The 14105-nt window shown below is 36.3% G+C and overlaps 1 protein-coding gene across 1 annotated transcript in view; it reads right to left on the reverse strand.

The window, feature by feature from the left end:
- Positions 1 to 3896: 3896 nt before the first annotated feature.
- Positions 3897 to 14105, reverse strand: part of LOC115211921 (CB1 cannabinoid receptor-interacting protein 1) — a 67519-nt gene continuing 57310 nt past the window's right edge. Inside the window, exon 3 of the mRNA XM_029780670.2 lies at positions 3897 to 4254. Coding sequence (XP_029636530.1) covers positions 4090 to 4254 — 165 coding nt within the window. The 3' untranslated portion in view covers positions 3897 to 4089. The remainder of the gene's footprint in view (positions 4255 to 14105) is intronic.

Genomic DNA, 14105 nt, shown 5'->3' on the forward strand with positions numbered 1-14105 from the left:
CCTTTGAGGCAGGCACCGCAGGTTGCACAACACAACAGCTGTATTAATATAAACCAAGTATGTCTGGAACATGTCTTTGTGGTTCAGTAAAAATCCAGTACACTTTTAATCTCGCAACCATTAATGCTTTCTGGGGTGGGTTTATAAAGTGTGTGTGTTCCTGTCCTTCTGTCTGTCTGTATATATATATATATATATATATATATGTAACATGTTACACACACACACATTTAAATGGTGGGGTAGATATTATGCCATACAACAGCGCAATAAATAGGAAATCAATTGTTTGACCATTTCTGATCAGAGGAATCAATCAAGAGGGTTGGGGGAAATCAGCCCTATTGACCTCAAGGCGTATGTACGCAGGTGTATATATGAGTTTAGAATGTGAAATCACGATGTTCGTAGCAGAATAAGCGAAGTTAAATGATCTCTAGTACACTGCATACTCATGCCCATCTGGAGTTTTATATAACTGTGTGTGTGAAAAAAAAATATATATATGAAACTTTTACAAAGAAAAGGTTGCCAGTGTGGTTTAAAAGTTTCAGTTTGGTCACCTTTGTCAGAATTTTGAAGGTGAGCAAGCCAAAACTTTGAAGTAACTGTCAGCCTTTTCCTTGTAAAAGTATAAAGTCAAAATTATTTTTATATATAACTTGGCATAAAAACAAATGATACACACACACATACACACACAAATATATATCTTGCTTTCAGAAACATATACACCTGCAGCAAGGCCCTTACTTCTTACTCCAAGCTAAGTGTTCTGTTTTGGATAGGTTTTATTTTATTATTATCATTATTATTATTATTGAATGAGAGAGCAATGCATGCTATCAAAGTGACACTGGGGTAAAATTATGAGACCCAATGTACCCATCATAGCTACCTGTCTGATAAGGGTACACCAGGCACTGTATCACAACCATATATGCACAACATGGTGATATCATATCAAGATAAACAGTGCATGACCTTGCAGGAGGGGCCCAGTTAGAATTTTCTTCAGATTGAGTAGCCCATCCTGCTGAAAAGGTCCCAGAATGAGTGTTGTTTAAGGATGATGAACAAAACACTCATGTTTCCAGAGGTGAATTATTCAAACCCCAAAGAATTCCTCTCAACACATGGTTATAATGCACTCTCGTTACTCTTGCCTGTAATCAGAGATGCGCATATCGTCAGCCACTAAGGGAGATGCTCAACTGGTTACGGTCAAGCAACTGATAAGCAAGTCTGTGGTATTATTTCTATTAAGGTGGTGAACTGGCAGAATCATTAGCATGCTACATGAAATGCTTAGCGGTATTTCACCCGTCACTACATTCTGAGTTCAAATTCCGCCAAGGTTGACTTTGTCATTCATCCTTTTGGGGTCAATGAAATACTAGTTGAGCACTGGGGGCGATGTAATCAACTTACCCTCTCCCTAAAAATTTCAGGCCTTGTGCCTATAGTAGAAATTATTATTATCATTCCTTTTGGCTCTTTTCATTCCTTAAATCAACTTTGCCTATCATCCTTCTGCAGTCAAGAAAATAAATAGTAGTCAAGCACCAACTAACACTCTACTCTTCAAAATTACTGGCCCTGAGCCTAAGTAAGAACCCAAGTCAGAAATAGTAAAGGGCTGACTTAAATACCTAACAGTACCTCTTCATTCAGATTTCTAACACTACTGTATGTTGTTTTGTGTCTTATTCTGCTAGTAAGTTGGGTGGTGGGGGTAGGTTTTTGATAAAATAAGCACCACTTATGGACTGGTATTGATCTACACCCCTTCACAACTTATTATTACGGGGATGGCGAGCTGGCTGAATTGTTACTATGCTGGACAAAATGTTCAGTGGAGTTTCCTCCAGTTCTTTACATTCTGAGATCAAATTCCACTGAGGTTGACTTTGCTTTTCATCCTTTTTCAGGGTTGATAAAATAAGTACCAGTTGGGCACTGGGGTCAATGTAATCAACTAGCCCCCTCCCCACAAATTTCAGCCTTGTGCCTATGGCAGAAAGGATTATTATCATTATGTTATATAGATCAACAGTGGTAATTAGCAGCAGCACTGTAAAACTGATGAGTGTTTCATTGACCTATGGAGCAGCTTCAACTTCTCTAGCTCTCACTCAGCCGGAAATATCTAGTAGCTATGTAAAGCTAGCCACATGAACCTGTGAATACTCTCATATTGGTGTGTGTGCATGTGTGTGTGTGTGTATCATGCTTTGTGCATTAAAAAAACAACCTCCAAAAAAACAAAACTGTAGAGGTGGCTCTTCCCAAGACTGTTAGACTATTACTCCTACAACCAAAGTAAAGTTCAGAATTTAAACTGTGTAAGTCTACCTTCCTTTGGTCTACATTACTAAGGCTGAGAGGTGAATACTAACATCTGAACATACACAAATACATATTATATATTTATATACATACATATATATATACACACACACACACTATTTATATATCATATATGTATATATATATCTTTGCATGGTCAAGAGACTCACTTCACAACTACATGATTTTTGGTTTAATCTTTTCACACAGAATCTTGCACAAGTGCCTTCTTCCATTGCCTTGAGCCAACCAAAATCTTGTGATTGAAATTAGATGGAAACTGTAGAACTTCATCAGCGTGGTCATACATGCTCTTGGCTACTAGCCAAGGTTCAACCTGGTTACCCAGTTAAACAGTACCATTTAAGTGACACCTTCCATTTGACGATAACTTCCTCCTTTCCTCCAATCAGTCACAGTGGTACTAAAGAGAGCCAAGGGTACTGCCCTATTTCCTAAGACTAAGCCATTATAATAAAATGTATGCGTGTGTTATATGGATGATTCATTGTCGGTTTTGATGATGCAGGTTCAACTGTTCAAGCAAATGAATTAACTGCTCCTGAATTAACGTATAAACTGGTCAAGCATTCTAAACATGCATACTCTTAAATGTAATTCTCAGGCTCAATCAACATGTGTGACAAGACTGTAACTTTGAATTATGGTTATATTCCATCCAATGAATTTCTATACAGTTTTTGCTTTCACATTTTCACTCATAATGTATGGTGGGTGACCAAAGACAAGAGAAAATGACATTTGCCAAGGATGTCATGCACTGGAGTTGAGCACAAAATGTCATGGTTGTGAAGTGAACTTCTTAACCATTTGGCCATACTGTGCAAAAATATGTTGATAGCGTCCAGGTTTGTAGCTTGGATCTCATTCCAAAGCAGTTGTAGCTGATGGGCAATCCCTCACAACTGAAGAAAGTCCTTAATATGTGATGTAAGAGATCAGTTCTTGGTGCATTGAGTTTTATGTGTTATTTTTTTTTATACCAGTATTGAAAGATGCTTCACTTCCCCTAATGCTGCTTATGTCCTTGGGGGTAAAAGACATGAACATCACAACACAACATTTTTCCATTTTATAAAAGTTTAAGATCTTTGTGCTCAATAAAAAGAAATTATTATTATTGTTGTTGTTGTCTTTTGATTAGTTTTTTTTAAATTCTTATATTTGATATTGACTTTGATTTCTTAATGAGTTTTTGGTTATTTTTTTTAATTGTCTTGTCTTTTTATGCCTTTTTTTACTTCATCACAGAGAAAGAGAGAAAGAAAGTGAGAAAAAAAGAAAGTAAGAAAGAAAAAGATAACAGTATATGCATGTGTAAGAAAGAAAGATATATATATATATATATATATATCTGAGAAAGAGTGAGAGAGAGAGAGAGAGAAAGAGTAAGAGTGAGAGAAGGCTAGTAGTGGTAGTGGAGGTGGTGGTAGTTTGATAGTTAAAGTGTCAGAAGGAGTGAGCGTGATGAGGCAGCGCGGAAGAACAAAGAAATAGTCATCGGAAGAACAATAAGAACAACATTATGAAAATATCAAAAAGTATATTTAAAAAAAAATATATATAAGTTAAAAAATCTGGCTGTGGAGGCGCGGGGGTGTCGCGGCTGCTTAGGTTGGTTGAAAAAAAAAAACAAAACAAAACACACTTTCAGTTCCAATCACCCTCAATAATTAAAGAAAATTATTAAAAAAACAAAAAAAAAATAAATAAAAGATTTTATAAATATTGCTCTTCCATAATTTCTGCATAGGTACTGCCTTCTGGAATTCTACACAAATATTCAATTCCATTCAACCGAGTACCCCACAGACAGTGGTCTTTTTCTTTCTGCTTGTAGAATTTGCATTGAAGTGTGGTTTTCATTGTTATTGATTCCTGGAACTGGAAGAAAAGCCAATAAAATAAAAGATTAATAATAATTTATAAATTTTTTTAATGGGCAAAATGATCAATTAATATCCCCCATTCAAACAAAAGCAAGGAAATTTTTGTACAAACATACATAAAAAAACAATATTTAATCATTTAACATTCACATTATTCAGTCAAATATAACGCTTATTTATTCACATTGTTTTTGAATATATCCTGCATTATATTGAAGCCTTGAGATTTCAATGATGAGACTTTATTTTTGGACTGACATAGTAGAGTAGGTATGAGAAGTCGGATCTGGTCAGTTGGACTATCAAACAAGTAGAATATTTTGATTGGATATGGCTGGCTTAAATGCTAAAGGGTTAACTGCATTTGCTTGGTAAATAATTTGAATTGAGATTGAATCAAAATAAGGACATTGTGGAGGACACATACACTAACTGTGTGACACAATTTTTCTCCTTTGGATAGCAACTGTTATTTCATATTTGCTTACCTCTTGAAAGTATGAAAAATGGCAAATATTTTCAAGTTTTGTTTTTGTTACATTTATTCAAACCCTCTCAACACATGGCTATGATGCTCCCACACTACTTCTGCTCATCCTCAGAGATGCACATATTGTCAGCCACTAAGTGGCTTCTAGCAGCAGGAAGCCTGAACTACAATGGGCTTGTTCTACAGAGTACTTTCTGGTTACTTTTGGGTACCCCGTAGTACTTGGCAACCTGACTTGCGCCAGTGCCATATAACAAGCACCGAGTACACTGTGTAAAATGGTTGGCTTAAAGAAGGGCATCCAACTGTAGAAACTATGTCAAAGCAGACATTGGGACTTAGCACAATACTCTGGCTTACTGGTTCCTGCCAAACTGTTCAACCTTATGCCAGCATGGAAAACTGATGTTAGATGGTGATGATGGTCATAATGATGATGATTATTTTGTTATTATGTTATATTAAGGATTCAACACTAAATATTGTGAGGGACTCACTTGAGGATAAAAAAACACATTTGGGAACTGAACACAGAATGTGAAAAAATATAAAAGAAATATGGAAGAGGCTTCATTCTCCTCACTATGAAATATACAGACTTATCAAAAGTAAATAGACACCATCATGTTTTGGAAGCTTTATTTCTAGAAGTAAAATAATATAATTTGATGGATTTAAATATTTCATCTAGTATTTAGCAGACATGCCTTGTGTAGTTTTTAATGATTTAACCCATTTGGGCATCGTAGTAATGAGAAATTTTGGAAAATAATAAAACAGTACAATGAGGAGTGTCTATTTACTTTTGAGATGTTTGAATATTATTATGAACCAATGAAGGAGCACATATGGAGACGCTCAAGGTAAATCTCTCTCAAACCCCACCCTTCCTGTCTTGGAGAAGGGTGATGATAATGACAACCACCACAACTACCACCATCATTATCATCATCATCATACATATCTGTTTTCCATGCTGGCATGGGTTGGACAACTTGATAGGAACTGGCAAGGTCAGGGGCCACATCAGGTTCTATAGTCTGTTTTGGCTTGGTTTTTACAGCTGGGTACCCTTCCTAATGCTAACCACTTTAAAAAGCATACTGGATGCTTTTTACATGGCATCACCACCCACACCAATGCTTTTTATGTGACACCTTGGTTTTAGGATCACAGTTCCAGCTGTTTCAAACTAGCCAAATCCACTCAATGTGCCTGTTTTCCCCCACCACCACCACCACCACAACTCCTCTGCCTATCTCCTCCTCCACCAAGAATAGTCTTTAGCTAATTCTTCCTTTCTAGAACTACTACATTCTTAAACTTCATTCAGTCCTCATCGTTTTCCCCAACAGGCATCAACTAGCAGAAGTTTATACTGCATACCAGTTACCTTGTTACTACCAGTCTGGGAAGGCTTTCTAAATGTTATGAGGATGTTCTTTACTTCTTTGAGGGAGAAACAATAAGAGCCTGTGTGAATATGTACGTGTGTGCATGTATATGTTTTCTAACCTAATCTTTTTTACATTACTCCATCATCATCTTGATTTGTCAGTGAATGGGAGATAGCTTTGATAGAGAAACATTAACAAAAATCCATGAAGGAGTGAAGTTAAAACACCAGATACTGGGCCCTCATAGATATGACAAGTGGTTGCTTGACCCTCTAAATATAGCGGCCATATATCCCTCAATAAATACCTACTGTCCTAGAAAAGGATACACCGGATAATGTTATCTTGGACATGAGATAACATAAAGCGCATGAAGAAAAGATAGGATGGCCACTGATGGAATGTTTTTGATCATATGTCACACTTCAATGCAAATTAATTAAAGATCATATGATAAAAGTGTTAATATGTTTGTCAGACAAATCTGTCAAGCATGTGGCAGGGTGGAAAGATGAACCTTTAAAACAGTGATGAAACTCACAAATAATCCATAGAACAAATTACTGAAAAGATTCTCTTCCTATTCATTAGCACAAACAATCAAACATTATTCAGGTACACATGAACCACACTACCCTTACAAATCAAGACAAATCACATTATCTCCACCCTTAAGCTTGCTTCCTACCACATGAGTCAGAGTTCAGTCCCATTGTGTGACACCTTGAGCAGGTGTCTTCTACTATAGCTTTGGGCTGCCCAAAGCATTGTGAGTAGGAAACTGAAAGAAGCCTATTGTATATATATATATATATATATATATATATATACATTTACAAGATAAGGGCAGAAGAAAAATTCTAATGCCAGATACGCCGAAACAAAAAATTTGTCGATAACCATTAAATTTCTTGTGAATTAACCCCGAAATTGGACCAATACGGTAATAACGAATTTTTTAGAGATTTCTATCGGTTTGTTTCGAGACGCATAAATTTAATGGTTATCGACAAATTTTTTGTTTGGGCATATCTGGCATTAGAATTTTTCTTCTGCCCTTATCTTGTAAATTATGTATAAATTTTACCTTTAAAGGCATTTTTTGATATGCTGGCCATTGATAAAAATTTTTTTATCCTATATCAATTATATATATGTATGTATATATGTATGTATGTGTGTACATGTGTGTGCGTCCCTTTGTGTCTGTGTTTGTCACTAACTATTGCTTGACAACCAATGTTGATGTATTTACATCCCTGTAACTTAGTTTGGCAAAGAGACCAATAAAATAAGTACCAGGACTAAAGCAAAAAAGTACAGGGATGGATTCATTTGACTAAAATTCTTCAAGTGGGTGTCTCATCATGGCCAGAGTCTAATGATTGAAACAAGTAAAATATAAAAGATACCACACATATATAAACACATATTCAGCACTTTCGTTCCTCTGTAAGGTTCACTCATGTGGTGTCACTTTTTTTTTTCATTGTACACCCATATCTACACAATTAGATGCACACTTCATTTTGGTTGACTCTCTAGAGTCAGTCCAGTTTGTTAACAGATAAGAACAAGCCCTGACAGGGAGTAGGTGTGTGTGTGTGTATGTACACTTAAGGATAAGTGCCTTGTGGTGATGCCTGCAATGTGAAAGCAGTGTGTGTGTATATAGAGAACAAGAGCTTAAAAAAAAACCCATTCAAAGCAGACCTACAACAATAAAAGAATTCATAGAAGAGGCTATGCAAAACTGAAATGTATTGGAAACTGATGCACTGCAAATCTATATCCAACCCGAAGTAGATTAGAAGGAACCACCCGCCCCACCCCGAAAAACTCCCCAAAACAAAACTGTATATGTAGAACTGATAATGATGATTGTGATGACAAGGAGGAAGAGTAGGATGACTGCTGTCGCTGGAATTTCTAGACTTTCTAACACAAAATAGACTTTCTACATTAATATATAAGATCTGATATATTATTCATGTGAAGCTAAGGTGGGTGATTTGAAAGAGTGTCAGCAAGCATGGAGCCAGGGGTGGTGCCACAGAAGCTTTTATTGCTTTGGTTATTTCTTTTGTCTGTTATTGTGTGTGTGTGTGTGTGTGTGTGTGAGTCTGTGAGTGCAGGTGTGGGAACAGTTCAGCATAGCACTATTACTAAAATCAATATTGATTAATTTTTGACTAGGCACAAAGCCAATTCACTGTGCATGTGTGTATGTGTGTGTGTGTGTGTGTGGTGTGTGTGTGTGTGTGAGTCTGTGAGTGCAGGTGTGGGAACAGTTCAGCATAGCACTATTACTAAAATCAATATTGATTAATTTTTGACTAGGCACAAAGCCAATTCACTGTGCATGTGTGTATGTGTGTGTGTGTGTGTGTGTGTGTGAGTGAGAGAGAGAGAGAGTACATATGTGTATGTGCGTGTGTGTGACGGGAGATGGGGTGGGAGAAGTCACCTGAATCAATCCCACTATATCATATGTAGTTATTTTATCAAAGCCAGACATAAAAGTTCAAGGTTTGTGCAGGATTTGAACTGGGTGCCTAGCTGAACAAAACCTGAATAATTATATAAGTAAAGTAATGGGATACTCCAGCACATATCTAAAAAGCATTTTCTCTCACCTTAAAGCTTACAGTATTGATTTGAAGTCCATTATGTGAACGTAACTTGAAAAAGGAGGGGAATACTCCACCAAGCTGATTTGCAAACAAAGCCTTCAGTTTTTCTACTACAACACAATAGGTTTTCCTGCAACCCAATGACTGTCTATACATGGCCATGAGTACTTTGTATGTTACTTTGACTACCCAGAGATTGTTTCTGCAACCAAACAACTTTTTACAACCAAAGAGCTTACAGTATAACCAAATGACTGCTTCTACAGTCAAATGACCTTCAATATGACCAAATGACTGCTCCTATGACCAAACAACTGTTCCTATAACCAAATGACTTCCAATATGACCAAACGAATGCTTTTACAACCCAATTGTTGTCACTATAACTCAGCAACCACCTTTACACTCCATTTGCTTCTTCTATGACCCAAGATTACTACAACCCAACAACTGTCTCTTCAATTCTAATGGTTACTATTATAACCCATGACTACCTATATAACTTGATAGTTGTTACTATGATCTAACACAGTGCTTTTCAAACTTTTTGCTGGAGCGGAACCCCAAGGAAACATTCCACTGGCTCGAGGAACCCCTGTGCAATAATTTAATAGTCTTATGCACACATATCTGCACAGGAGAATTAAAAATTACTGCCGATTTTAGCAGTTTTGTAACTTCTTGTGGAACCCCTGGACTGTACTGTTGGAACCCTGGTTGAAAACCACTGATCTAACAACTGCCTCTGCAACCCAGTAGCCACCTTTGGGGGACCAGTGACTATTACTACAACGCTTTCCTCTCAAAAGCTTTAGAAATTACAAGATTTACTTATAAAATCAAAAATTCTATCAGATGCAAAAATGAAAATAAAATGAAATTTAAAAAGTAATTTCTTTCTTCTCCAAATTTCTATTATGAAACACAACTGTAAAAGGACAAAACTAAATACAGAAAGGTATTCAGTGCATTACCTCACCATTTCTGCCAAACTCCACAATCATCCTTTTGTTTGTTTGTTTGTTTGTTTGTTTGTGTTTGTATGTGTATGTGAGAGCATGCATGTGCAAGTATTGGTGCATATAGTACTAACACGTGATGTATATGAATGGTGTTTGTATTTCTTTGAGCATGTGTGTGTGTATGTGTGTGCATGTTGTGTGTATGATTGTGCACTGTATATGAATATTTACATGAGTCTGCATATGCATGAGTATGTATAAGTGTGTGCATTCATGTGTGGATGAATACATGTGCATAATTGTTGGCATGTATGCATGCAAATATGCATGTGTGTGTGTGTGTGTGTGTGTGTGTGTGCAAGGTACCATTTGCATGAACACATACAAGTGAGCATGTGTACGCATGTGTTAGTGCCAGTACATTTCCAGTAAAGTGCTTTTACCATCAACAACAACAAATGCATCAACATCATCAAGAGAAAAAAAAACAAAACAAAAATAACAAAAAACAAAAACAAAAACAAACTATTATACACAGCTCAGTGATGATGTGTTTAAGAGTTGATGTTGCTTTCATTAGGTTAAAGAAAAGAGTGAGAGAGAAAAAAGAGAAAGCTCGCTAGTTAGATATAGATAGATAGATAGATAGATAGATAGATAAAGGGAGAAAGAGAGAGGGAGAGAGAAAGAAAAGTAAGAAGTAGAAAATAAAAGAAACTGCAGGTGTTAAGAAATAGTCAATTTGAAGAAATTTAGTGATGAAAACAACAATAATAATAATATTGATGATGATGATGATGATGATGATGATGATGATTATAACAACAACAATAACTAATTGCAACAAAGGGAACAAAATCCCTTGTTGCTACATTATAAAGAATGAGAATAGTGTGTGTGTGTGTGTTTATATATACACACAGAGATAATGCATTCTCATTTAATAATAATAATAATAATAATATAATAATAATAATAATTGTTGTTATTATTATTAGTAACATTAATAATGATAACAATGATCAGAGAAGGGAAAGCATGATGATGTTGAGACAAATATATAAAAAAAATGAAACGAAATCAGAATGAAGATGAAAATGAGAAAAAGGAAAAAAACAACAAAAAGAAACATGAAAAAGAAAAGAAAAAAAAAGCACAAATAGGGATCAAAGAAAAGCTGAGGCAGGAGTGAGGTGGAGGTGGGGGTGAAGAAGTAAAGAGTAAGGGAAACAAAGAAAAGAAAAAGAACATGAAGAGAGAAGGAAAATATGATATGAAAAAGAAGCAGAAGATAAAAGGAAAGAAATTAAGAGAAGTGGGGGGGGGACATGAAAAGTGAGAGCAACACTCCCCCACTTCTCCACCCCCGCCACTGCCAAATGACTGAGGTTTTTGTACAGGTTGGAAGGAATGATGTGAAGAATTGATTTTTAAAAATTGATTTTAATGGTTCCTCTACATTGGCATAAGGCTTGTTGAGGAACTGGGTATTTATATATACATATACATACACATGTGGAGGCACAGTGGCCCAGTAGTTAGGGCAGCGGACTCGCGGTCATAGGATCGCGGTTTCGACTCCCAGACCAGGCGTTGTGAGTGTTTATCGAGTGAAAACATGTAAAGTTTCACGAGGCTCCGGCAGGGGGTGATGGCGAACTCTGCTGTATTCTTTCACCACAACTTTCTCTCACTTTTTCTTCCTGTTTCTGTTGTATCTGTATTTCAAAGGGGCCAACCTTGTCACACTTCCTGAGAACTATGTTAAGGGTACACGTGTCTGTGGAGTGCTCAGCCACTTGCACGTTAATTTCACAAGCAGGCTGTTTCGTTGATCATATCGACTGGAACCCTCGTTGTCATGACCGATGGAGTGCCACGATACATACACATCATATATATATGTGTGTCTGTGTGTGAAGGTGCATGGCTTAGTGGTTAAGGTATTCAGCTCATGATTGTAAGGTTGTGAGTTCAATTCCACATAACGTGTAGTGTCCTTTAGCAAGATACTTTATTTCACGAGGCTCCAGTCCAGTCAGCTGGCAAAAATGAGTAGTACCTCTATTTCAAAGGGTCAACATTGTCATACTGAATCTCCCTGAGAACTACATTAAAGATGCACGTGTCTGTGGAGTGCTCAGCTATATGCATGTTAATTTTATGTGTAGGCTGTTCTGTTGGTTAGATCAACTAGAACCCTCGTCATCATAACTGATGGAGTGCCAGTTTGTATACATATATATATATATATATATATATAGAGATAGAGAGATAGAGAGAGAGATAGAGAGATAGAGAGATAGAGAGAGAGATAGAGAGATAGAGAGATAGAGAGAGAGATAGAGAGAGATAGAGAGAGAGATAGAGAGATAGAGAGAGATAGAGAGAGAGATAGAGAGAGAGATAGAGAGAGAGAGAGAGAGATAGAGAGAGAGATAGAGAGATAGAGAGAGATAGAGAGAGAGATAGAGAGAGATAGAGAGAGAGATAGAGAGATAGAGATAGATAGAGAGATAGATAGAGAGATAGAGAGAGATAGAGAGAGATAGAGAGATATAGAGATAGATAGATAGATAGATAGATAGATAGATAGATAGATAGATAGATAGATATGTTTCTTTATTAGCCACACAGGGCTGCACACAGATAGAACAAATTACAAGGTAGAGCTTTTCTTTTGAAGGTTTAAAAAAAAAAAAAAAAACAAATGAAAAAAAAATAGAAAAGGGGGGGGGTCGATCAAAAGGGATCGTAAAAGGAGAGAAAGAGGAAAAAAAATTGATCAATAGGGATCGTTATCACAGAAATGTCAATATGAAGTGTAAAGGGGAGGACAGGTGAGGTTTACCCGTGGAAAGAAAAGCCTACGGAAAAGACCACAGTAACCTCGGTCAATGAAGTCACATGTTATATTTCTTTTTTTTTTTTGCAAATAAGCAACTCTCTGTATTAATTTTACGGTTCATAGAATCATAGTCAAGGTGGCTTCGTCATTCATACGTGCCATCCTTGCTACATTCACCCATCTTTTTTTAAAACATTCACTAGACAAAACTTGCCTCTCTACTCTCACTTTTTTCTTCAAGTGATACTTAGGCACAGGTGTGGCCATGTGGTTGAGAAACTTGTTTCCCAGTCATGTGAACTTGGGTTCAGTCCCACTGGATGGCATCTTAGGCAAATGTCCAAATCCTTATTAGTGGATTTGGTAGACGGACACTGAAAAGAAGCCTGTTGTATGTATATGTGTGTGTGTACACTTGCTTTGACATCATGTGATGATTGTAAACAAGCATCACCATCAAACAAGTATGTTGCTCATTTTCATTTCTCCATGGAAAACATGTCTAAACAAGAGAAATATTACTTGGCTTGGAGACAGGTGAAGATTGGTGAGAGGAAGAGCACCAGTGGTAGAAAAATTTACCTCAATAAATTGCATGTCTGACCCATGCAAGCATGGAGAAGTAGACTTTAAATGGTGATGATGATGATGTATATTATATATATAAAGAAAAAGATTTTCTTAGAAATTCTATTTAAAAATATATTTTTAAAAACAGAATGTTGCAAACTTTTAGGAAAGAATTGTGTCTTTTGTGTGTCAGCACTTTCATTACTGAACAACAAAAGTGCATACACACAAAATACAGACAATATGAAAACTTCTTTCCAGAAGGTCCCATGGCATAAAATTGGTAATAACTTTTAAGAAAATCATATTTTATACATAGTGATTGTATCATATAATTTTTGCAAACACACACACAAAGTAGTCAGTTGACAGAGTTGATTCAAGTACCAGACTGGTACTAAGTGTTATTTTATTTGAAACTTCCACCTTATCAGTGATGAGAAGGTGGAACTCAGAACATAGAGCATTGAGCCAGGTGCTTTACTATTTCACCCCTGCTTGCTGCTGCTGCTGCATCATCATAGTCGATGCTTCTGACTAAGCACATGACCTGTAATTTTAAATGTGTGTGTGTGTGTGTGGGGGGGGGGTAGTTAATTACATTGAGCCTGGTACTTGACAGGCACTGTATTCATGCTAACCAAACCAGTAACCCTTTAGCATTTAAACCGGCCATAACTGGCCAAATAATTCTAGTGTTTTATATCCAAACTGACCAGATCTGGTCCCTCACACCTACCCAATAACATCATTCTAAAAATAAACAATTACATCATCAAAATTTTGAAATGACGAAATAATGCTTGTTTAATTGAAAACAATATGAATCAATAAGTATTATTTTTGACAGAAAAATCTGAATACTAAAGGGTTAAGTTGAAAAGCAAAGTCGATCTTGAAAAGATTTGCCAGTTTACTACTACTACTAAATAATAATAATAATAAT

This window comes from Octopus sinensis, linkage group LG5 (genome assembly GCF_006345805.1).
Source record: "Octopus sinensis linkage group LG5, ASM634580v1, whole genome shotgun sequence".
Taxonomy (NCBI): Eukaryota; Metazoa; Mollusca; class Cephalopoda; order Octopoda; family Octopodidae; genus Octopus; species Octopus sinensis.